Source organism: Mustela nigripes, chromosome 3 (genome assembly GCF_022355385.1).
Source record: "Mustela nigripes isolate SB6536 chromosome 3, MUSNIG.SB6536, whole genome shotgun sequence".
In the NCBI taxonomy this organism is placed as follows: Eukaryota; Metazoa; Chordata; class Mammalia; order Carnivora; family Mustelidae; genus Mustela; species Mustela nigripes.
Genome location: NC_081559.1, coordinates 141,223,504 through 141,245,943, shown reverse-complemented (window position 1 = coordinate 141,245,943; position 22,440 = coordinate 141,223,504). Strand labels below are relative to the sequence as shown.

At 38.7% G+C, this 22,440-nt stretch overlaps 1 protein-coding gene across 7 annotated transcripts; it reads left to right on the top strand.

The window, feature by feature from the left end:
• The first annotated feature begins 357 nt into the window (after positions 1-357).
• Positions 358-17,550, top strand: PEX2 (peroxisomal biogenesis factor 2). Of its 7 annotated transcripts, none has more exons than XM_059394752.1 (5): positions 358-873; positions 2,178-2,305; positions 3,298-3,328; positions 8,341-8,397; positions 15,702-17,550. In XM_059394752.1, exon 5 carries the CDS (start codon positions 15,719-15,721, stop codon positions 16,634-16,636), a length of 918 nt encoding a protein of 305 aa, XP_059250735.1. In that variant the 5' UTR covers positions 358-873; positions 2,178-2,305; positions 3,298-3,328; positions 8,341-8,397; positions 15,702-15,718; the 3' UTR covers positions 16,637-17,550. The 7 variants fall into 7 exon arrangements, with proteins under 7 accessions (XP_059250735.1, XP_059250736.1, XP_059250737.1 ...); XM_059394753.1 differs by lacking the exon at positions 8,341-8,397 and adding an exon at positions 4,100-4,269; XM_059394754.1 differs by lacking the exon at positions 2,178-2,305.
• Positions 17,551-22,440: the final 4,890 nt, after the last annotated feature.

Here is a 22,440-nt window from a genome sequence, read left to right as displayed (position 1 = left end):
TCCCTCGGGCGTCAGTCCTAGAAATTCGGACTTAGTTACCCAGGGGTGGGCGATCTGGCTGTCCGTGTTCTACGCGTTCCCGGGTCATTCTGACGCGCCCTGCTGCGCCCAGCGGCTCACTCCCCCACCGAGCGAGCGCGTCCAGGGCCTCTCGGGCCAAGGCTGTGGAGCCGGACGGCTAACTGGACTAGGCGACCCTCCTTCCTAAACCTGCACGAGTCAGCAAGCTACCCACCCACGCCACGCACGCGCAGCAAAAAGGCTCCTGCCCCGAAGCTACCGCCCGCCTCCCCCGAAGGCTCCTCTCCCCAAAAGGCTATCCCGCTGTGAGCCCTCTCCTAGGGCGAGCCAGAAGCCAGCCGAGGAGCTGCCGAGGCGCCCCACTGCCACTCGGCGGCGCTTGTCCGGAGGCACGCCGCGCTGTCCGAGGGCAGAGAAAACCCTGCCCTCAGAGAGCCCCGACTTCCCCGCGGCCTCTTGACACCGAGGCCTCTTCACGCGCGGCCCCGACCCGGGGCTGACGGGTTCGCGACTGTCCTGCCAATCAGATACGGTTTCCTCAGAGTGGCCAGCCCACCAATCAACGCGCGCCGGTGTCCTGTTCGGCTCTTCGGCTCTTCGGCCTTTCGGCCCTTCGGCCCTTCGGCCCTTCGGTACTTCCGCGATCGCTGTTGCTGGGCCGCGCTCGGAAGCTTAGTTCTCCTTGGTTTAATTTCCCCTTTTTTCTCAGACACTTCCGGGTCCTGCGTCGCTCCGGAAGCCCGCGAGTTCCGGAAGCCTGGGTAATCCAGGTTCTGCTAGGAGAAGCCAAGCTTCCCAGAAAATGTCTCAGAGAAAGTTACGTGGAACGGGGGCGTTTCGCAGACTCCTAAGGTCAGTGTCTGCCCGAGAGAGCCGGAGTGCAAACCTGCGGTCTGCCCTACAGCTGGGAGGGCGTGGAGTTTCGCGACCTTGTCGCTGTCGCCCTTAGCTTGAGTTTGTCTGTTTATGGGCTTCTGTTTTCCTGGAAGAAGCAAAATCAGAGTCTGATCTGGGGAAGGCAATGAAGTAGGCCCGAGCTCCTGAAAATAGTCTCAGAATGGCACCATTAAAAGAAAAAAAAAAAAAAATCAAAAAACAAAAAACCACAGCTAGTTTTGAGTTCCTTTGCCTTCCACGAGGTCACTTTCTGCAATACTTCAAAATCTTCTCCGCGCCCTTGTCCGGGGGGAGATTTGCTTTTTAAGAGTGGCTCTAAAACATTACGCGGTGTCCTAACTAGGTAATATCGGATGGCGCATACTTAAAAGTGTTATATTTGGTACAGAAATTGAGGTCCATGCTTAAGTTTCTATTGAAAGCCTGTGAACTTGGAAGCCGTTTTAATTTTCTTCGGGAAGAAGAGCTGTTGAGAATGGTCTTACATAATTGCTTGCTGTTAGTTTGTTATATATTCAACACTGATTTTTGATAACGGAGAGTGCGGAAATAATTGACATTTTTCTTCTGGTGCTTTCAGTTAAAAGACATGGTTTCTTTCTTTCTTTTCTTAGGTCCCATTTTCCAAAAATACCACATTGAGTGAAAGGGCTTTTCCCGAGACCAAGTTGTTGCATGTCCACATCTAATATATTCTGGTATTCTGCGATCCCCCTTAAGAATTTTTTACCTTAACCATTTCAGGCAGTTACAGGAAGTTTGAGACTTGATCGACACCACAGTTTGCAGTCTAAACGTCTTCCCCTAATGTGTTTTCGTTAGTTAAACCTGAACAAAATAAACTTGGGATGGTCGACTTCTTTTTTTTTCTTTTTTTTTTTTTTCACTTTATCTTCTCTCGGATCTGCCCATATTATCAAATACATGTATCCAGAACTATTAGAGTTCAGTGATTTGAGTCAGAGGGGACTGAAAAGAAGAAAGATAATGGAATTATTTAAGAAGTAAAAAACAAAAGCAAAAAACCAAACAACACACACACACAAAAAACCTTTTAAAAAGTACATATATGCTTATTTATTTTATTATTATTTGTTATGTATGTATTTTTTCCTTAAAAAAAAAAAAAGATAAAGAAAATGGAAGTAACAGGACATAGTAGAAAGAATACTAAACTAAGTAAAGAACATAGAGTGCTAGTCCTGACTCTGTTTCCTTTGACCAGCCCTACCTCATGGCCTTGTTCTCTTCATTTTTAGGGGTTGGGGTAGCATTCAATCTGTGGTTTGAAATCTGTTCTGAAGAAGAATTCCTATATAAATTTCCTGGAGCCACACCGGGGAGAGACAAACCAAGCAGACAGCCGCTTTTCACAAGAACAGCTCTTGTATGTGTTCTGTTTGAAACGTGTTTCTGTTAAGAAATTTAAATTCATATCTTAGACTAGGTGATCTGGGTTTACTTCTAGCATTATGATTCTGTTTCAGAGTACTCATTTGTATCCAATGTGTATTCATTGGATTAGTAACTTTTTTTAATAGTGAAAGATACATTCATCATTAATTTATTACTAAAAGTTAAAAACAGGTCTATATTGTCTAATTTGTTTAACAAATACAAACTTCAAATTTAATTTTTTGTGATCATAATCATATTTCTTTATTCTTCTCTATTCCTTCTTCCCTGGTATTTTAGCCATAAAATTTTTTGCTTAATTTTGAAGCTTATAATAATCTTTGCAATAGGAAGGGCAGATATTTTTCATTTTACATATTCTGTGACTGAATCTTAAAGATGTTATCAGCCTTGCCCAACATTGCATAGCTAGTAAATTTGCATTTTAAGTCTCAGCCCCATGTTTTTCTCACAGCTTCAGGTAATTTTAAAGTTTCTTTCTCTCTTGCACTCACTGTGCTCAGGTTCCTATGGCATACGGAAAACGTATGCCATATGCACAATCTTTATTTCTGAACGAAAGTTCTGCTCTGAATCACTTGCTCCTTTTTTTTTTTCCTCCCTTGATTATCTTGGGCAACTTCAAAACAAATTGGATGTCCCCTTTACCTCCTTCCTGTGAAATGACAGCAGTTTCTAAACATTCCATGTTCCTCTTCAGTTCCTTTGGTATGTGGAAGAAATCTCTGGAGAAGAGCTCTGTACTGCTCCATTTGCCCCATGTAATCCTGGCACTGCAAATGCCAGTATTGTTATTTCTCTACGTGGAAGTGGAAGCAGGGAAGACGATGTCTAGCACCCTCTGTCCTTCCCATTGTGCAATGTTAATCAACAACTTTTCAGTCTTTTACCATCTATACAATCAAAATGCCCTTTTCTATATTGCGCTTTATTCTATTTAATATGTTCTCTTTTTTTTTTCAGACTTTTCCCTTCTTAACTGCCTGTGAATAAGGTGAGATAAAATTTCATCCATGCTGTCTTGTCTTCTTACTATTAAGACAAAAAAACTCAAGAGCTATCGAGTAATTCCATTTTGATTCTGTATAACTGTTCCCTTCTAGTGTTAAATGAATTGGCATTTCCTCTGTCTTGCATATAGTATGTGTTCATAACAATTAAATGAATGCTCATGCCTCATTTTTTCACCCACATACTCCCTTTGTTCATATTGGGCATTCAGGCTCTTTGAATGGTTTTCTGACCACATGTGTAGAGTCAGGGAGAGAGAATGTACTCTAGATGCATCCCAGGCAACATGGGCAACTTTACCACAGTCCTTTGCTTTATTTCCCCATTTACTGTCCTGGAAGCTTGACTGGCAGTCTGGTCTTTTGAATGATCTTGAGGGAAAAAAAATTTGCTTTGAGCTCTGTGGGATTGAATTTGTTCCAGGTTTACCACATATTCTTACTACTTATTAACTTCCCTTGTGTGTTCCACAGTTTCTCTACTGTTTACCGGAAATTTACTGATTGTCAGTCCAACCTAAACAGGTTGTTAATCTCCTCACATCTAATTTTTTCTTCTAAAATGGACATGATAGTATTTACTGTGTTATGAGGATTAAATGAGATAAAGAGTGTGAAGAAAACATAATGCCTCACACACAATGATGTATTACATGGTACTTCCTTTTTTCCCATTGCTAATACCTCTGTTCCTTTGTGGATATTTCCATGTTGTCTGTCTGTCTCTGTCTCTGTCTCTCTTTTTTTTTTTTAAGATTTATTTATTTGTCAGAGACAGAGAGAAAGCGTACAAGCAAGGGGAGCAGCAGGCAGAGGAAGAAGCAGGCTCTTTGCTGAGCAAGATGCTGATGAGATACTCAGATCCCAGAGTCCTGGGATCATGGCTTGAGCTGAAGGCATAGGCTCAACCAACTGAGCTACCCAGGTGTCCCTCCATGTTGTCTTGAATGCCATAAAATAAGCAGTTAAACATGTGTGCCAGTAATTTGCAAGTTATTTAAAATTCTCTTCTTAGGTTCTAGAGCACTTTTCTAAATTTATGGAGTACTTAAAGATCTAGTTGCTTCATATATTTCTTGTGGCTTTGTTTGTTCATTCTTGGAGTGTAATTTTTGCTGTAGTTCATGTCTATCTCTTAGTGTTTAGACTTTTAAAATAGCCCCATTTGCATGTCCTGTGGTGTCCTTCTAAAGTACTTCTGTTCATCTTTTAGGCCCATCACACCTTGTCAGTCAAGGACACTAGTTCGGAGCATGGCTCTGCCACTTCTAGTTGTGTGATTTATACAAGTCAGCTAATCTCTCTGTGCTTTAGTTTCCTTGTTTTAAAATGTAAATGATAAAAGAACCTCTTTCATAATACTGGTAAGGATCAAATGATTTAATATTTAATCTTGCAAAGGATACTTAGGTATGATAGTCCCTTGTTAGCACTTGATAACTGGTAAGCGGTATACATGTACTTCAGTCATAAACTCATAAATTGGTGGGTATTGTCTTCCAGATGCTTTGCTTTTTTGCTTTTTTTTTTTCTATGATTGTGTCTCTGTCTCTCATGTTCCATTCTAATTTCTGCAGTTTCTCTAGCCTTTTTCACACTCAGCATTTTCATTTCTGTAGTTGGAAATGGCTGTTCTTTTTTCTTCCTCTTCCAAGGTTTCCTAAAATAGTTCTTATAAGGATTCTAGATAGGTAGACTTTTCAAAGTTGATTTTTTGAAATTTATGTTTGTATCTTTTAACTGCTAGAGAGTATAGTGTGATAAAATGACTTGTCCAAAGTCACACAGCCTGTTGGTGAACCTGGTCTAAGATACAGAACTAATCAGAACCAGTTTAACTCTCTTTCCCCATATTCACTCAAACATCTGCTTTTTATTTTCACAACATGCTTTTTCTCTTAAAGACTCAGAAGTATCAACTTTCTAAAAGAGAAGATTATGAGTGCCATGCTTTTCTCTTAAAAATGTATTTGTAAAGCTAGGCCAGGGTATTGAAAATTCTGTTTTAAGGTTTAAAAAAACCAGAGGGAAACATTGATGTTAGTTTTAGATACTTGAATAAGTGTCTTAAATAAGTAAATGAAATTGGGTACTCAGTTGTTTAAGACTAATTATAATCTTGATGATGATAGTATTTGATTTGAGTTCCCTTTTTTTTCCAAATTAAAAAATATATCTATATTTCCCATCTGCTAGGACAAGTTACTTATCTTTGTTCATCTTTTTGAGCAATTTATGAGATTTTGAAGTTTATCCTAAAACATTTTATTGTGTACTCACTACCAGTCCCAAAAAGAAAATTCCTGTTTGGGTTTTGATGAGGATTGCGTTAAGTATATAGCTAGAAGAAGTCTAGTGTCTACAATAGAACTTTAAAATTTCAACATATCCTATCCATATCCAAAGAGCATAATTTGGATATATAACATTTGATATCTATAAATTATTGAAACTTGCTTTATATTTGATGAAAGAGTAGAACAAAAGAGTAGTGACAGGTCATTTAGCAAGCCTGTGGCAGAAGTGGGATTTGAACTTCTGGTTGTTGATTTTTAGGCCTATTCACAGTGCCAGAGGTCACAGTGTCCTAATGGGTCTCAGTCATAGCTTTTTTTCTTTTGCTCATGTTTGAAATGTGTTCTGGGAATCGGTGTCCTGTTAAATCCCTCTTTGATGCATGTCCCATTTATTAGTATTGATTTCAATACAATGGACAGTAAATCTATCTGACTACACAAAGGAAATAAAAAGTAGGGTGTAGGTTCAAAGCTTAAGATCTCCAGTTATAGAACTTTATTCACATAACCTCATAATATGAAACATAAGTTTAAAATTTTTTCAAACCTAAAAGGAAAAAAATTAGTATATTGTCTCATCCATTTTGATTACTTGAACCCTCAGGATAGTGTGGCAGCAGCATTGTCATACTAAAAACTAGTTCATTATTGTGGATCTGAAAAAGGATGGCTTGGCAGTGGGTGCATACATGGGTTTGGTACCTTAGAGGATACTTGGGAATCACATGTTTCTGCTGACAAAGTTTACAGGACTGTAAATTTAAATGTAGAGTTTTTGTAGGCAGCATGCATTGACAAATATGCCTAATGGTAATACATCTAGTACTGAGAGTCTCGGAACAGGTCAATAATAATGTGTATATTGATAGCAGCAATGTAGGAGATGTTACTTGGTATTATAGCTAAAAATCCATGTTATCCTCTTAATCATAATTACATTAATATTGACAGGCCCTTGACAATACTCACATTATTATTGATAGATTTCTGTCAATAACATGTTTTAAATAAAATACATTCATTCATAATTTGTACTATACTCAGTATAAGCTCAGAAATACATTCTGAAAATTCTTCCTTCTTTAGTGTGATTCAGTTGTTTGTTTTGGTTTTGGGATGTGATATAGATGACAAAGTTTTTATTTGGGGTAATGGAAAGCATAAAAGGGAAGGATAAGGGCACCTGGGTGATTCAGTCGTTAAGTGTCTGCCTTCGGCTCAGGTCATAATCCCAGGGTCCTAGAATGGAGCCCTACATCGGGCTCCCTGCTCTGCAGGAAGCCTGCTTCTCCCTCTCCCACTGCCCCTGCTTGTGTTCCCTCTCTCGCTGTGTCTCTCTTGTCTCTCTCTGTCAAATAAATAAATAAAATCTTAAAAAAAAAAAAGGATGAGCTATTTAAAAATAGGTTTATATATTACTGCTCTTCGTAAACAAATTTCAGGGTTTTTTTTTTTTTCTGAAAGAAAAGCTGTATGACATGTCTAGTGATAAAACGTCAGCAGGGGACCTTTTTAATAGTTTTTAGTGCTAGATCATTTTGTCTAAACATATTTATGGGATAAGTTAATCAGACTAACCCTATAGATGCTATAATTTGCCTTGACTATCTTTTTCCATATCCTTAATGTAGTAGTATCCTTCACTAAACACATACTGTGTAATGCCAATTACACTTTTAATTATTTTTATGAGTCTCTTTGCATGACTATAAATGTTTCCCTCTGCGTTGGCCCTTTAGAATCTTAAATTAGTGCAATTTGGGAAATGGGGATTGAGAAGGGAAAGGGTTATAGAATTGTGTATTAAAAGAATGAGATTTCATGGCAGAGTAGGAAAAGGTATTGCCTGTTTTTTGACATTCTGGAAAAATCAATTTGAATTAAATCTGATGGTGTTCGTTTCAATTCTGAACAATCCCAGCTTTAAAGAAAAAGATTAGTTTGTATTTTTTTTAACTATTCAAGTTGGAGCCTACTTTTGTGAAACTAGATACTAATCTACAAGAACCTGTAATATGGGGATCACTAAACCTTACTTAAACTAAATTCCTGAAGGTAAGTAGAAATAGACTGGCTTAATGTTGGGTGTGGATGGCAATCAGTGTAACAGAATCAGGAAAGTACTGGTTTACAAAAAAAAAAGGAGGGGGGATTTTTGATCCAAAAATGTGAAGGCGCCATAATCTTTTTGATTTTGATTAGTTCTTAATGAAGCAGTCCATTACTTTAACTCTTTTAGAAAGTTATTAGCACCTTCGTTAAGGGCCTTGTATTGTAGTACATACCCTCTCACTGGTCTTCAGGAGCTTTAGCATTTGTTTTCTTCTTGAACTCTGCTATCAATAGATTCAACTTTTAAAAATATATCTCATTATGTCTCTTCTCCTTAGTGATTGTTCATGCCTGTGAAATCATTCCGGTTTCCCTACAGTGGGCTTTTTGCAGTGGGTTAACTCTTCAGCCAGCCTCTCCTGCTGGCCTGTTTTGCTCAGTCATGGCAGATGACTTGAGTCTTTGCTTCCAGGTAACAGGCACAGCCACAGTGAATAAAGGTTAAATCACTAAGGAGGCATATCCTTTTGGAACTCACCCCAGTATCTCCCAGATAAACCATGGCCAGGTTTCATGGCTTGCACATATCTGGGGTTTGCACAGCCTGTTCTTGTGTCTTAAATGTCATTTTTTTTCTTTTCTGCCAGGGGAGTTCTGTGATCCTTCATGGTGTCTTCACATTTCAAGATTCATTCTTTGTTTTGGTTAGTCCTGATTATAGTAACGTTCTATTTCTTTAAAAAAGCTTGAATAAAAGGAAGTGAACTGAGAGTTAAGTTTTTGGCTTAAATCCCTGGTACCTAGGAGATTGCTTGGCATTTGGTAAGCACTCAAAAAATATTAGTTAAATTGAGCCATTTTTCAGAGAATTAGTGTTCACTAAAACACACTCCTTATATTATTTTGAAAATAACTTTGTGACTTCAAGGCATTTATGATATTTTTCTGTGCTTTACAGAAAATATTGTGGGCAAATATTGTTGTACAGCAGTGGAGGGTAAAGGTTTCCATGATCAGACTGATTAAACTTCTAGTTATTTCTATTTTATAAGTTTCTTCTACTGCTGGGCCCTACCCATCTCTGAAGCCAATATTCTAGAATGAATGTATCTGCCTGAAAAGAAGAAAAAAGAAAGGAAGAGGAATGGAGTGTGACATGTTAGTGATGAACCACAATTGGATGCCTCTGTGGACTGCCTGTACCATGCCCTATTTCAGCAAAGCACCCTAGAGTCAGATATTATCAGTGTGCATTCCTGAAGTTTCTTTGCTTCCTGATAATAGGCATTACCATATCGATGAGGGTTAAATATCCAAGGAGCAGGTCATGCTGAAGCCCATCCCCAGGCTCGCAGAATTCCCCCTCCATAATCTCCTTTCAGATAAGATACAGGAGTGTGATGTGTTCCACTGAACCATGTCTCTGTCCCTTCCCACCTAGTCCGCCTCCATGTGCACGCATAATAGTGACATCATGTTCACTGTTTACTACCACAATTATATATTAATTTTGTAGTTAGTATTTCCTGGAGGAGAAAAAAGTTCTTTCACCACAAATTGAGGTATTAATATAAGTAATAATGAAAATTTCAGTCTTTTGAAATAAATTTGCCAAAATCGACTTAGACTCCTTTTCTTCTTATGCCCATCCCTAGCCAAAGCAGCAATAATGTAGTAATAATGATACTTTCCAGTTTCCAGACTTTCATAACATTATCTGGGTTTAATGTCAACAACTTTGTGTGTGTGGTAGCTATTCTTCCCAACTTTTTGAAGAATATGAGGGTAGGGGTGCCTAGATGGCACAGTTGGCTAAGTATTGGCCTCTAGGTTTCAGCTCAGGTTATGATCTCAGGGTCGTGAGATCAAGCCCCACATCAGGTTCCGTGCTGGGTGCCACACTCAGCATGGCGTCTGCTTGAGATTTCTCTTCCTCCTCCCTCCCCCATGCCTCTCCCTAAAATTAAGAAGAAAAAAAGAATCTGAGGTAATGACTTTTTCTAAGATCACATAACAAATAAGTAACAAAGCTGGAACTGGAGCTCAGGTCTGATTGATTTTAAATATACTTTTTTCTACTGTCAAGTTGCCTAAATATGAATGTAGAGCAAAGGAGGAGTATTCTGCTTTGACTATGGTGTGTAATGGACAGTGTCTGTTCTATGTTTACAACTGAAAGAAGTCACAAAAATGACTAAAATGTTGGAAAATAAAACCTAAAACAAAAAAAATAGAGAAATTACTCATCTGGAAAGGCAAAGGCTGAAGAACAGTTTAATGATAGTCTTTTGGTCCATTAAAGAGTCTTACACAGGGAGGAGATCGAGCCCAGCTGTTGTTAATCTACACTGAGGCCAGGCCTAAGGAGAAAAAGAGGAAAGGAAAAAAATGTTAAACTGTAACAGAAGGGATAAGAAAGAATTTTTTGATAATAAAGATTATTAAATATTGGATTGGTTAGAGTGTGTTAAGTCTCCTTTTCTGGCAGCCATTAAAAATTCCTATGTTTGCTAAATAATAAGTATGATTCCTCCAGAAATGAAGTATTTGAAATGGATGATTCTGAGACATCACTCCCTCAGACCAGTTTTTTCACTAAATATGAGTAAGAAACCTGAGGAAGAGAAGGCTTCCCTCACCATTCAGTTCATCCAGATGCTCTCATATAGTATTCAGTCAGTATACCAATTAACTACCAAATTTCTCATTCTGTTGCACATAGATTCAACAAACATTGAGCAACTACTGTGAGTCCATCCTTGGGTTTATTCTACAATTGTAACAAATCCATCAGCCATAATGCAGAACTGATTATGACTCTAATCAGTCAGACTCATGTATCTTTAAAGATACATGAATTGGCATAACTGGTCCTCTAACACAGGCCATGTATTTTAACTGATACTCAAAAAAAATAGCACTCTATCCAGTCCAATTCTTGGGATGTGAGAGAGGTGAGAGGAGGGATCTGGTAGTGCTGAACTTCTGTCCATGTCCAGTATGGTCAGAGCCTTTCAAGGGTAATTTGACAATAATTGAGAACTTCCTTTGCTGACTGCAGAATATGAAATCTGGGAAAGATAACAGAGTTGTAGACACTGTGACAGTAGAGAAGTCATATGCTATATTCCCACACACCATGAAGGATTGTAGAATTTTGCATGAGTGAAACTGAGCTAGAAATCGTTCTCTTTTTAGGTGGCAGGTGCTTTGAGAAATAAGTGTAAGATAAGGCACTTTCCCTTAACTAGCTTACAGATAAACTAGGGAAAGAAGATGTACTGACATGACTGAAATCACAGGATGGTTGAGGGCTCAAGTGAGTGGCACAGACAATTGCTGTCAAAGTTAAAGGTGGTGATAATAGGAGTTGGAGATAGTTATGAAGGTTTCACAGAGAAAATGTTGAAATAAAGTTGGAATGTGAAGGGCAGAGAGTTGTGGGCAGTGGGAAGAGTTGGCAGGGAAGGCGAGTGTTTTGGATACATGGGAAAAGGCCCAGAGTTAGGACTGAGGGGGGTGGCACAGACCTGGGCTAGGTTGTATCTGAGAAGTTTGTACTTTATCCCAGAGGTAATAATGAGGTAATAGAGATGATTTGGTAAATGTATGCAAACATTTTGTGGATTTTAGTTTGCTTCTGGGGTTTAAAAAAAAAAAAAAAATTGTTTCCTCAATTACATAATGCCTATAAACTAGAGAAAATTTGTAAACTGCAGGAAAAGTGAGAATAATAATATTTATTGAAGTTTTTGCATGGATTTTAGAATTCTTTTCCTGTTGAGATAGTTTCAAATGTTCTATACTGTCTTTGAGAACCTGTGATACCATATGCCTTTGTTAGTATCCTAGTTGTCTGTTTACTTGCCTGCTTCGCTTACTAGACCTTGGTTAGGGTCCTTAAGTGAGAGCCAAGATGTTTTGTTTATCTTTGCATCCCAAGCACCCAGCAGGGCTAGGATGTATTGATGTCCATAGCCTTTGTGGAATTCATGGAGTAGTCTCTAATCTCACAGGATCTACTTAACCGAAGAAAGGGGGAGCCAGAGTCAGTGTAAGATTTGTAACAGCCCTTGTGGATATAGGGATGAGAACTAAACAGAAATAAATGTGAGGGCTGGCAGGCAGCATGGAGCTGTATGGATGGTAGATATGCCAGAAAAATTAATGAACTTCACTTTGAAGTGACTAGCCCATTCATTCTCAACATCCCCAGGAAGCTTGTTAGAAATGCAGATTCTTGGCTCCCATTCCAGGCTTACTGATTCAGAAACTCTGGCTCTGAGACACTACAGTCTTAAGAAATCTAAGTGATCATGATAAATGCTCAGGTTTGAAAACCAGTAGCCAAGAAGGACAGGACTGATGGTGAAGACTGTGGCATAGAGGGATTGAAAGCCCAAAGATGGATGTGATGCCAGTGAATAAAACTGTTGAACAGCCATGCTAGCTGGAACAGGAAAACTATGAGAATAAGATTATATTATTACAAAGAAAGCAGAGCGTGTTTTAGGTGGGCAGGATCTACTGCTCCTGCTTAGTTCACTGCCTTCCTGATCTTAGCGTTTAAGTAGATCAAGTAGATTTAAAGTCGGATAGTCCTACCGGAGGGACACACTCCCCCCCCAACAAAATCTCCACCCAGATTTTCTCTCCTGTCTCCACACAATTGCCTACTGAGCTTTAGCTGTCTCATAGGAGCCTCAGATCTCTGACACTACTGTGGTTATTACCTCTCCCTTGAAACCTGTATCACTGCATGGGTTTCCTATTTCAGAGAGCTGGACTACCACCATGTAGTTACTCAAGTCAGTTATTCTTGGCTTATTTCTCATTAAACCATGTCACTTCTAACTCATGGCTTTAAAGATAGCGGTTTTTCTCCATCCCTGCTGATGCCCTTATAATTTAGAACTTTCTCCTTGATCACTTTAATAATCATATAATCATCTTAACTGGTCTCTCCGCCTCGAGTCTTTTCAGCTTCAAACCCATTCTGAATGTGGCCAGAACAAGCTGTCCAAAAATTTGATTAGTTCTTTTCTTAAACCATCCAGTCCCCACTACCATTTTGATAAAATACAGTCTCCACAATTTGGCTTTTACTTTTGGTCTCCTGTTTCCTTTCCAGCCCTTTGTCCTTGCACCTTCAGTCCTTGTCACCTGCTCTCTTTCTGCTTGGTATGACATTCCTTTACCTTCCTTTACCAGACTGACACTGCTGATCCTTCAGGTAGTTGTCGAGATATTATCTCTTTGAAGTTTTCTCTGACCTTCTGAGGTCTAATGACAAAAATAATGCCCTGAATTTCCCCTTGCATATCACTGCTAACACCTTATTGTAATTGCCTGTTTATTATTTTATATGGCACATTCTTACCCACCCCTCACCTCACTACATTGTAGTCTCCACCAGGGGTGGAGACTGTGTCAGTTTTACTATTATAGCAGTAACTGGTAAACAGCAGTTGTATGACAAACATGTTGAAATAGGTAATAATCGATAGTCCAGATACGATAATTTGAAATAATTTTAAAGGCTACTGGGTAGGATTTGTGTTTTCTGTCCTTCACCTACTCCTTCTTTATCTTCTTCATCTAGTCCGTGTAGTGTGCATTATGTGCACTGAGTGCTGTGCTGGTTGCTAAAATTCAACTGTAACAAGACTCCGTCTTTGCAACAGGGTTTATCCTCTAGTGGAGGAAGTAGACAATTTAAAAAGTAGCCTGTGTACAGTACATAGAGGCCAAGAAAGTGAAGAATGGAGTGCTAAGGGAACAGCAAGAAGAGGCAGCCAACTCAAGTTTGGAGAGTCAGAAGGAAGTGATGCCTAAGCCCCTATTAAAAATTTAGTACTTAAAAACTGAAAACTGAATTTTTCAATAAAACACAGGAACAAACTGTTCCAGATAGAGGGAACAGACCATAAATGTTCACTAGGGAACAAGAAAAGGGGGCACCTTATGACTAGAGGTCAACAGGTTAGGCAGGAAAGCAAGCTGGGATAGTTTGGGAGGCTTGTGTTTGAACAACTGCAGTGTGGGAAATGCACTGAAAAAGGCAGAAGGTGGGATAGGCCAATTAGATGTAATCCAACAGAGAGATGAGAGCTGCTGAATTTAGGCAGAGGCCTGCAGGGGATAGGGTAGTGAATGGATTAGAAAAATATTTGGGGCAAAGAGCAAAACCTTGGGGATTGAAGAGATTTGTAGAGAGAAGAAAGGAACCTCGGTTCTAACCCCCGTCTTCTTTTCCTATAGCTCCCGCTAGTATGAGGCAAGGATTTCACAGAACTTGTGGCAAAATCCCGCCCACCCCCATACCTCTAAACTGTGAAATTTTGAGGGACTGCAGGAAAGGGAAAAGGGGTGAGATGACCCTAGAAGGCAGATGATGTTTATGGGAGAGAAGCATTCCTGTCAAGTATCTAGACTGAGAAGAAAGCAGCAATAAACACCTATTATTCAGTAGGTGCTTTTGTTTCCTATGCTTGAACTTGTTAGGTATGTAGTCTTCTGCCACTAAGTCATCTAAGATCCACGAATAATTTAAAAACATCCTCTGCATAAATAAAGAGATAGATAAAAACATCCTCTGTAAAACCTTGTAATTGTCAGAAAACCAAAACCTCCTTAATTGTCAAATACATTCCCAGTTTCAAGAGGTGCAACTTTATTTTAGGATGTACCTTTCAGTCCTTTAACTTCTAACAAGTTACATTTAATATCTTTTTAGTAAAAATCATAAATAGAATTTGAAAGAACTTAGAGGTCATTTTATCTCTGGCCTTCAGTTCTGTAAGTGAAAAAAATAAAGCAGAACTAGGTAAAGTCACTTGTCCAAGATCACAATGGCCACACTGTCGGTGACAATGAACTTAAGTGGGATACATGCCTCCCTCTATAACTTAGTGTTAAATTAGTGCACTAGGCCTTTTGAAGGCCCAGAAATCGTGCATGATCTAGATCAAGCTCCATGTGTTCAGGGCTGATTTTAGAAACTAAGCTGAAACAGATTTCTTGTCATAGTTTGAATTTACCAGTTTTTTTAATAATAAGTAAAATACCTAACCTGGTCTGTACACTCCTTGACAATAGCAGCCAGAGTGTTTTAGTCATTGTGGCATGTACATAATAGGCATTTAATAAGTGTGTTTTGAATGAGTCAGTCATACCTAGCTAACCATTAATCAGCTTTTTCTAATTCATTTTAAAAGTTTTTTGTCCCCTTAGTACCTCTGGAATTCCTTAGTTAATTTATGAAATAGTCTTTGTATATACTTCTACATCATGTTTTTCTTAGAAGACTGTATGATGTGTATCTTCTTAATATCTGAATAACAGCATTTCCGCACTCATGTTGTTTTGTGCTAGTACTCAGTTTCTGCCATAGTGTGATAGCATAATAAACACTGATTGTTCATTTAATTTTTTCTCCTAACTTTATAGATAATAAAACATATTTCAGAAAGATTAAATGACTTGTTAAAAAATATATATACCTTTGGAGTCAGTAGAAGTGCTGGCAATTAACCTGAGGTCTTGACTTACCATCCATTAGAATGTTCCATAGAGTTCTCTATATTTATTAAGTTCATGTATTTCTCCATTAGTCATGTTATTATTTAGGCTCATCACTGTTAGTATCAGGATTTTATTATCTCCCTGCTAAAATGACCAAGGAGGATTACATGGAGATATCTGTGGAAAAAGGGTACAACTTGCTATAACCTGTTATTCCTTTGATGAAGAGGGTCCAGAAAAGGGCGGGGGGCGGGGGCGGAGAAGAAGAAGAAGAGCAAAGAAAAGAAGGGAGGGAGGGAGGAGTGGGGGAAGAAAGGGAAGGTTCCATATAAGAGGTGATTGTTTGCTGCTGCTTGACAACTACTGCCAGCTCCATCTTCAGTGGGCCCTGGTCATTTGGGTATTGCAGTTTGAGATGCGTAGGTTGAGGAGATGGTACGAGCTTGCAAATGTTTGATGTTCCCTAATTGTACTTTACCCCTAGAAACCCTCCAAGAAGACATGGCTTCCAGAGAAGAGAACATGAAAAGGACGAACAGAGTGCTGAGAATAAGTCAGTTGGATGCGCTTGAACTGAACAAGGCCCTGGAGCAGTTAGTTTGGTCCCAGTTTTCTCAGTGCTTTCATGGATTTAAGCCAGGGCTGTTAGCCCACTTTGAACCAGAGGTGAAAGCATTACTGTGGCTTTTCTTGTGGCGATTCACCATCTATTCTAAAAATGCCACTGTGGGACAATCCATTTTGAATATTCAGTATAAAAATGATTTTTCCCCAAAGCTGAGGTACCAGCCACCAAGTAAGAATCAGAAGCTGTGGTATGCTGTGTGTACAATTGGCGGGACGTGGCTGGAAGAGCGCTGCTATGACCTATTTCGAAACCGTCATTTGGCATCATTTGGGAAAGCCAGGCAGTGTATAAATATCATGGTTGGACTTTTTAAATTAGGTGGGCTCATTAATTTCCTGATTTTCCTTCAGAGGGGCAAGTTTGCAACTTTGACAGAACGTCTCCTAGGCATTCGTTCTGTATTTTGCAAGCCCCAAAACATACGTGAAGTTGGCTTTGAGTATATGAATAGGGAACTTCTCTGGCATGGTTTTGCTGAGTTTCTGATTTTTCTCTTACCACTTATTAATATCCAGAAATTGAAAGCTAAGTTGTCTTCATGGTGTATTCCTCTTACTGGTGCTTCTAATAGTGACAATACGTTATCCACCAGTGGCAAACAGTGTTCTCTGTGTGGAGAGTGGCCCACCATGCCTCACACCATAGGATGTGAGCACATCTTCTGTTACTACTGTGTTAAAAGTAGTTTCTTATTTGACGTGTACTTTACTTGTCCTAAGTGTGGCACAGAGGTACACAGTGTGCAGCCACTAAAATCAGGAATTGAGATGTCAGAAGTGAATGCTCTTTAGAAACTAAGATTGTTTCCTCTGAGGAAAACTGTATTATGTTCAAATCCTTAATATTAGTCATCCTAAGCATACTGTTTAGGAGGGGATGTGCTTCTCAGCCACTGTCTTCTATTCCTTTGCAAGTACGAAATTCTAATCACTAGAAACCACATGATTCTGTATATATTATGCACACAGTAATGTATTACTTTGCTTTAAATCATTGCATTCAGTTTTTAATGTTGAGAATAATGGACAGTTTTTGTCAGACTACTAAAAACATTCTCTCATTTTGCTACTTCCTAGAAAGAGGGTAGATTCTAAAATGATTTCGGAGACTTGGGATGAGTGTGTATTTATTTTCAAAGATGGCATTATAACGTCATAATCTGACAATGATAAGACCCTGTTGTTTTGAGACTTAAGATCTAGTGCCCCAGTTTTAAGCTACTCTCCAAAACCTGTTTTTAAAGGATTCAGTTGGCTTCCTTCTTAGGCAAAATAATGGCCACCAGGAGCTCCAGACTGATGTTTTGCCGGCTTTCTGATTCCCTGGGAATAAGAGCTTCTTGCGTAATAGTTCCGGCTAAATCCAGGACCTCTTTGACATTGGTCTGCCTGGGATTACACATTTGTGAGCCAGGACAGAAAAGTACTAATCTTGATTACTAGATGTATACCTCGTGGACCCATAGTAGGAGAGAGGCAGTTCACCACAGGAAAGTCAGGTGCCATTGTAAGAGTAGTGGATGGTGGGCAGGTAGAAACAAAGATCCCTACTAGAGTCCATATTTGCCTTTTTCATATCAAAAGTCTGTATGTATTCTTTGATTTTGCCAATGATCTAAGTTGATGAGAACATAAGTAACTGAGTGGTTGACTTAGATTAAAGATTTAAAAGGATTAAATAAATAAATATTTTGTTATACCAATAATTTTGTTGTGGTGTTATTTTGATAAAGTGCTCTGAGTAAATATCCATATTGTTATTTTAACATGAAAATAGTACTTTACATATATGTTAACTAATAGAGTTGTCAATATTATGGGGGTTTTATGTTTTTCCAGACACTAATGGCACTTTAGTACCATATTTTTTTTTAATTTTTTATTTTATTTAACCTCTACCCACTCACTAAGTGATTATCCATAGGAGGCCAGGGAGTATGACTGTTGTGCTCACCACTAGACAACCAGAACCTACCACTCTTGGTGCCAGTGTACCAATAGAGACATTTTGTTAGCTGAGCAACTAAATCTACTATCACAGATGAGGTTCTGCAGAAGTACATGTTGCAGGGGACTTGAAGTACTTGGGCCTCGATTGGATCAAAGTAGTCAGGCCTTTTTACTTATATCTCTCAGCCACTCCCCCAGCTGGGCAACACACCCATCCCTGGAAGAGCTGGGTGACCAGCCTAATGTCAATCACATCTAATACCATCTCTCCATTATTTTTCTTTATGGTTTTCCATTTTTGCTATTCTTGCTTGTAAGCATACAAACACACTAATGGCAGGAAGTATTCAACTTAAAATCATTTGGTTTATGACTGATTTCTGTACTCAAGTGCTGCCTCAGGGAACTCCAACTCACTGCAGAGACCTAGGCCTACTGGCTAACTAAGTTGCTCCAACAGTCCCAAACCCCGTTGGTTCCTTGCCTCCTTGTACACTGCCAGGAGACTTGCTCTAATACTGGTTCTTCTATTCCTACTCCCCAGTGGTCTCAGGGCTCAAGGTTCTATAACTGGGTCCTATTTAGCTATATAATACATTTCTTTAGCCTCAAGAATGTAACCATCACCTGTGAGCTTCTCCCCTTGGGAAAATAAAAACTTTTATACATTGTTTTTTCTCTCCCGCATAACTTGTTCTCCAATCAGATTTGCTACTTGTGTATATAATGTATCCAGTTGATCATATCTGAAATACATACCAGTCAAAGCTAACCCAAGGCATGTCCTGCTCTCTTAACTTCAGAACTCAGTGGGTTTGGGGTAAGTTTATTTAACTCCTCTAAGATTCAATTTGGTCAACCTATGAAGTGGGCATTCAGTAATATCTATCTCTTAGGACTGTAATGAGAATGAAATAAATCATTCTCTCAAAAATTACTTATTAAGTCCCTACAGGCATTCTTCTCTAGGCAGAGATGTACTTATAAATAAAAACCCCTTTTTACATTTTTGGAGGAATAATAGACAATAAACATGTGTAAGACAATTTCAGAAGTTGGAAGTACTCTGAAGAAAAAAAGAAAACAGGATGAGGGAATGGAGAGTGTCAAGAGATGCTGTTGAACTTTGCAAAGAGTTCTGAATGAACTGAGGGGGAAAGCCAAGCACAGGAGAGTTCCAGGATAAGGAAATGGCAGGTACCCAAGCTCTGAGACGAGAGTCCATTCCTGGTTAAACAACAGTAAGAAATAGAGTAACAAGAGAAAGGTGAGGTAAGGGACACAGGGTCAGGCCAGACAGGCCATGGTAAACAAAACAAAACAAAAATGATCTGGATTTATTCCAAGTATGAGGAAGCAAAGAAGTTCCAAGTTCCTATTTTTAAAGGGTCCCTGTGGGCGCCTGGGTGGCTTAGTGGGTTAGAGTATTTGCCTTCGGCTCAGGTCATGGCCCCGGGGTCCTGGGATTGAGCCTCACATCGGGCTCTCTGCTCAGCGGGTAGCCCGCTTCCCTCTCTCTCTACCTGCCTCTCTGCCTACATGTGATCTTTGCCTGTCAAATAAAATTTAAAAAATAAATAAAATAAATAAAAATAATCTTGGATCATCAATAAGGGTACCTTATATTCTGTATAATTTGGTTAAGAACGCAGGAACATTAGTATGGTTATAGTTGAGGAAGGCTTCATGTTGGCATTTACAGGCAAAAACTTGATTCACTTAGAACATTTGCTTTTAACAAAGAGCTGGTTTTCCTAATAATACTTAATAAGTGAAGTGTTAACTGAATTAAGGAAAGATATTTTCAGCAACAGAACAATTCCAAACAGACTTTTTAGCCAAAACAATTGTCCGTATTATCTATAGAACTGCTGCTCCATGGTTCTTTCCAGCTAAAGCTAGTATGTGGAACATGTTTATATTCATCACAAGTAAGTTGACAAGTATTTCCCTTGTATGTCTGGGGTTTTTATTCCTTCAAAGAGTATGTAAATCACGAAACAAGACAGGCTGTGCCTTTCTGTTCCCACGTTGTCATTTACTATCTCTTGATATTTTCAAGACAAAGCTTATGGTTTTAAAATGTCATTTTTCTTAAAAGTAAGCATCATTATCATGTTGTCCAAAGGCCTTCCTTGAGCAGTACCTTGAGTTGTTTTCTGCCAATAAGAACAATTCAAACAAGAATAATCCAAGTCACTCCTGAGGCCAGAAAATCCAGAAGTATGGTATTCAGTAGGTAGTTCACTTTCCTTCTGTTTGGCAGTAGAGTAACTTGTTCTCACTAACAGATTGAACCCACCCTGTGTTGAAATCCCAGAGCCAATAAAACCTAAATCTACTAAGATAAGTAAAGCTGATTTTAAAATCAGATGGGTGTGGACATGTTTATATCCATTGAACTCAAGAATTTATCTCAAGGAAGTTCTAAGAATTTGAAAATAGATTTACTGAAATGATTTTCACTAGAGCTCTGTTCACAAGATGTGAAATCACACAAATGCTCAATAATAGGAAACTAAAATAGAATAGCTATTTAATTGACTTAATGTCATATAAATACCATGAAAAAATTGTGCAAAAATACATATGAATAAATTACATGGGAAAGTGTTCACAATATAATATGAAAGAAGTTGGATATTAAATATAATATGATCTCAACAGATGCATATATATCTGGAAATGAGACAGACACTTATAATGAGATGAGCAGGCACATACATATAATAAATATCTCTGGGTTAGTCATCTATTCAACTTTAACTTTTACATTTTTCTGTATTCCCCAAATTTTCTATACTGAGCATGTAATACTTTTTCATTACACTAAAACCAGTTATTTCTTTAAAATCTCATGGCCAATATTTTTACAGTTCATTTCAAAGGTAAAATATCTGCATAGCTAGTAAACAAGTTAAAAATGGAAAGTTAAGAGATGTATGATTCTAAAAAATCCTAGAGTATCCATTTTTTGCGTGACAATAAAGTCCTGCCTTTCTGACCAACCACAACTGTTGAAAGAGTCTGAATTATTTTGGATATTTTAAATTAAATATTAACTTCGGCTCCATATAATATATACACTTTAACCACTTAGATATATGTAGGCAACAAAAAGGTAAAAAGTGCCTACTCCCTTTTCCAAAAGTATTTAATGTTTATAAATAAATGTATGGTATTTTTTTTAAATTTTATTTATTTATCAGAGAGAGAGAGAGGGGAAGAGAGAGAGCACAGGCAGACAGAATGGCAGGCAGAGGCAGAGGGAGAAGCAGGCTCCCTGCTGAGCAAAGAGCCCGATGTGGGACTCGATCCCAGGACCCTGAGATCATGACCTGAGCTGAAGGCAGCTGCTTTACCAACTGAGCCACCCAGGTGTCCCTGTATGGTATTTTTAAATAAGTATAGTTTACTTACTTTAAAATATCTAGAACTCATACACTGGATCAAAACAGTTGACATGTATATTTTATATTATCAGTTCGCCTAAGCCTGTAGGATGTCTGTATTTCCTCAACTAAGAATCAAGACCCAAGATCTGACCCAGGATTCTGTATTCCTTCCAGACTTGGACACAAAAATGCTGATATTTCTGAGGTATTTTTATGGTTTGGTTTACTAGTAAGGCATATTACAAACTTGAATTTCAGCTGAGACTTTATCTAAATAGTCAAAATTCTGAATAAGTGAACCAGAGACTTTACTGTTCTGAGAGGTGTCCAGGATGGTCCCTACTAATCATATCTCACTAAGAATTCTCTCTCCTAAGAGTATCCTCTCCTAATAGCCTCTATTCTTTTAAATCCACATCAATTTGTAAATGAGCCTTTTTAGTCAACAAAAATTATAAAATGCTACAGTATGGTCTGTTGCTTTAAAAATGCTTTGCTCCCGGGGCACCTGGGTGGCTCAGTAGGTTAAAGCCTCTGCCTTTGGCTCAGGTCATGATCCCAGGGTCCTGTGATCGAGCCCTGCATGGGGCTCTCTGCTCAGCAGGGAGCCTACTTCCCTTCCACTCTCTCTGCCCGCTTCACTGCCTACTTGTGATCTCTATCTGTCAAATAAATAAATAAAATCTTTAAATAAATAAATAAAAATGCTTTGCTCCCGATCAAATACAAAAGAGCAAATATATTCTTTGAAAGCAAGCCCCTTCTCTAACTTATTAAAATATTCCTCAGTTTCAACTAGGTAACTCTCTGAAACAGCAGAATAGACTGTGGGCTCAAAGAGGACAGAGGTTATATATCTCTCTCTGTCTCTCTCATGTCACTATACCCAAAAAGTGTGACCAGCACAATACAGTTGCTTAGGAAGTGTTTGAAGAAGGCAAGAGAGTTTGGGGGTTTGCTCATGAAGCCCCTCACAAATACTGAGCAGAGCAACTGATAATATTATTGTGAAGAAATTTGTACAAGCACTTCTTTAATAGTGGTGAGAGGACAGCACCCCCAGTTTGTCTTTGTAGTGTATCTTAGGAGTGCCATTTTTAATTTAAAATGTTCTGTGGCATTCTTGCTTTGAGGGAAAACACAGTTGGAATTCAGGAGCACAATAGAATTAATAACTTTTCATTGAAAATACATGCAATTTTGGAGCTGTCAATTTCAGCTATGTCTCTTTAAATACTTTTTCTTCTAGAA

Bases quoted from the DNA above. Each gene is read 5' to 3' on its own strand.
- PEX2 (XM_059394756.1), top strand. From the start codon at position 15,719: ATGGCTTCCAGAGAAGAGAACATGAAAAGGACGAACAGAGTGCTGAGA.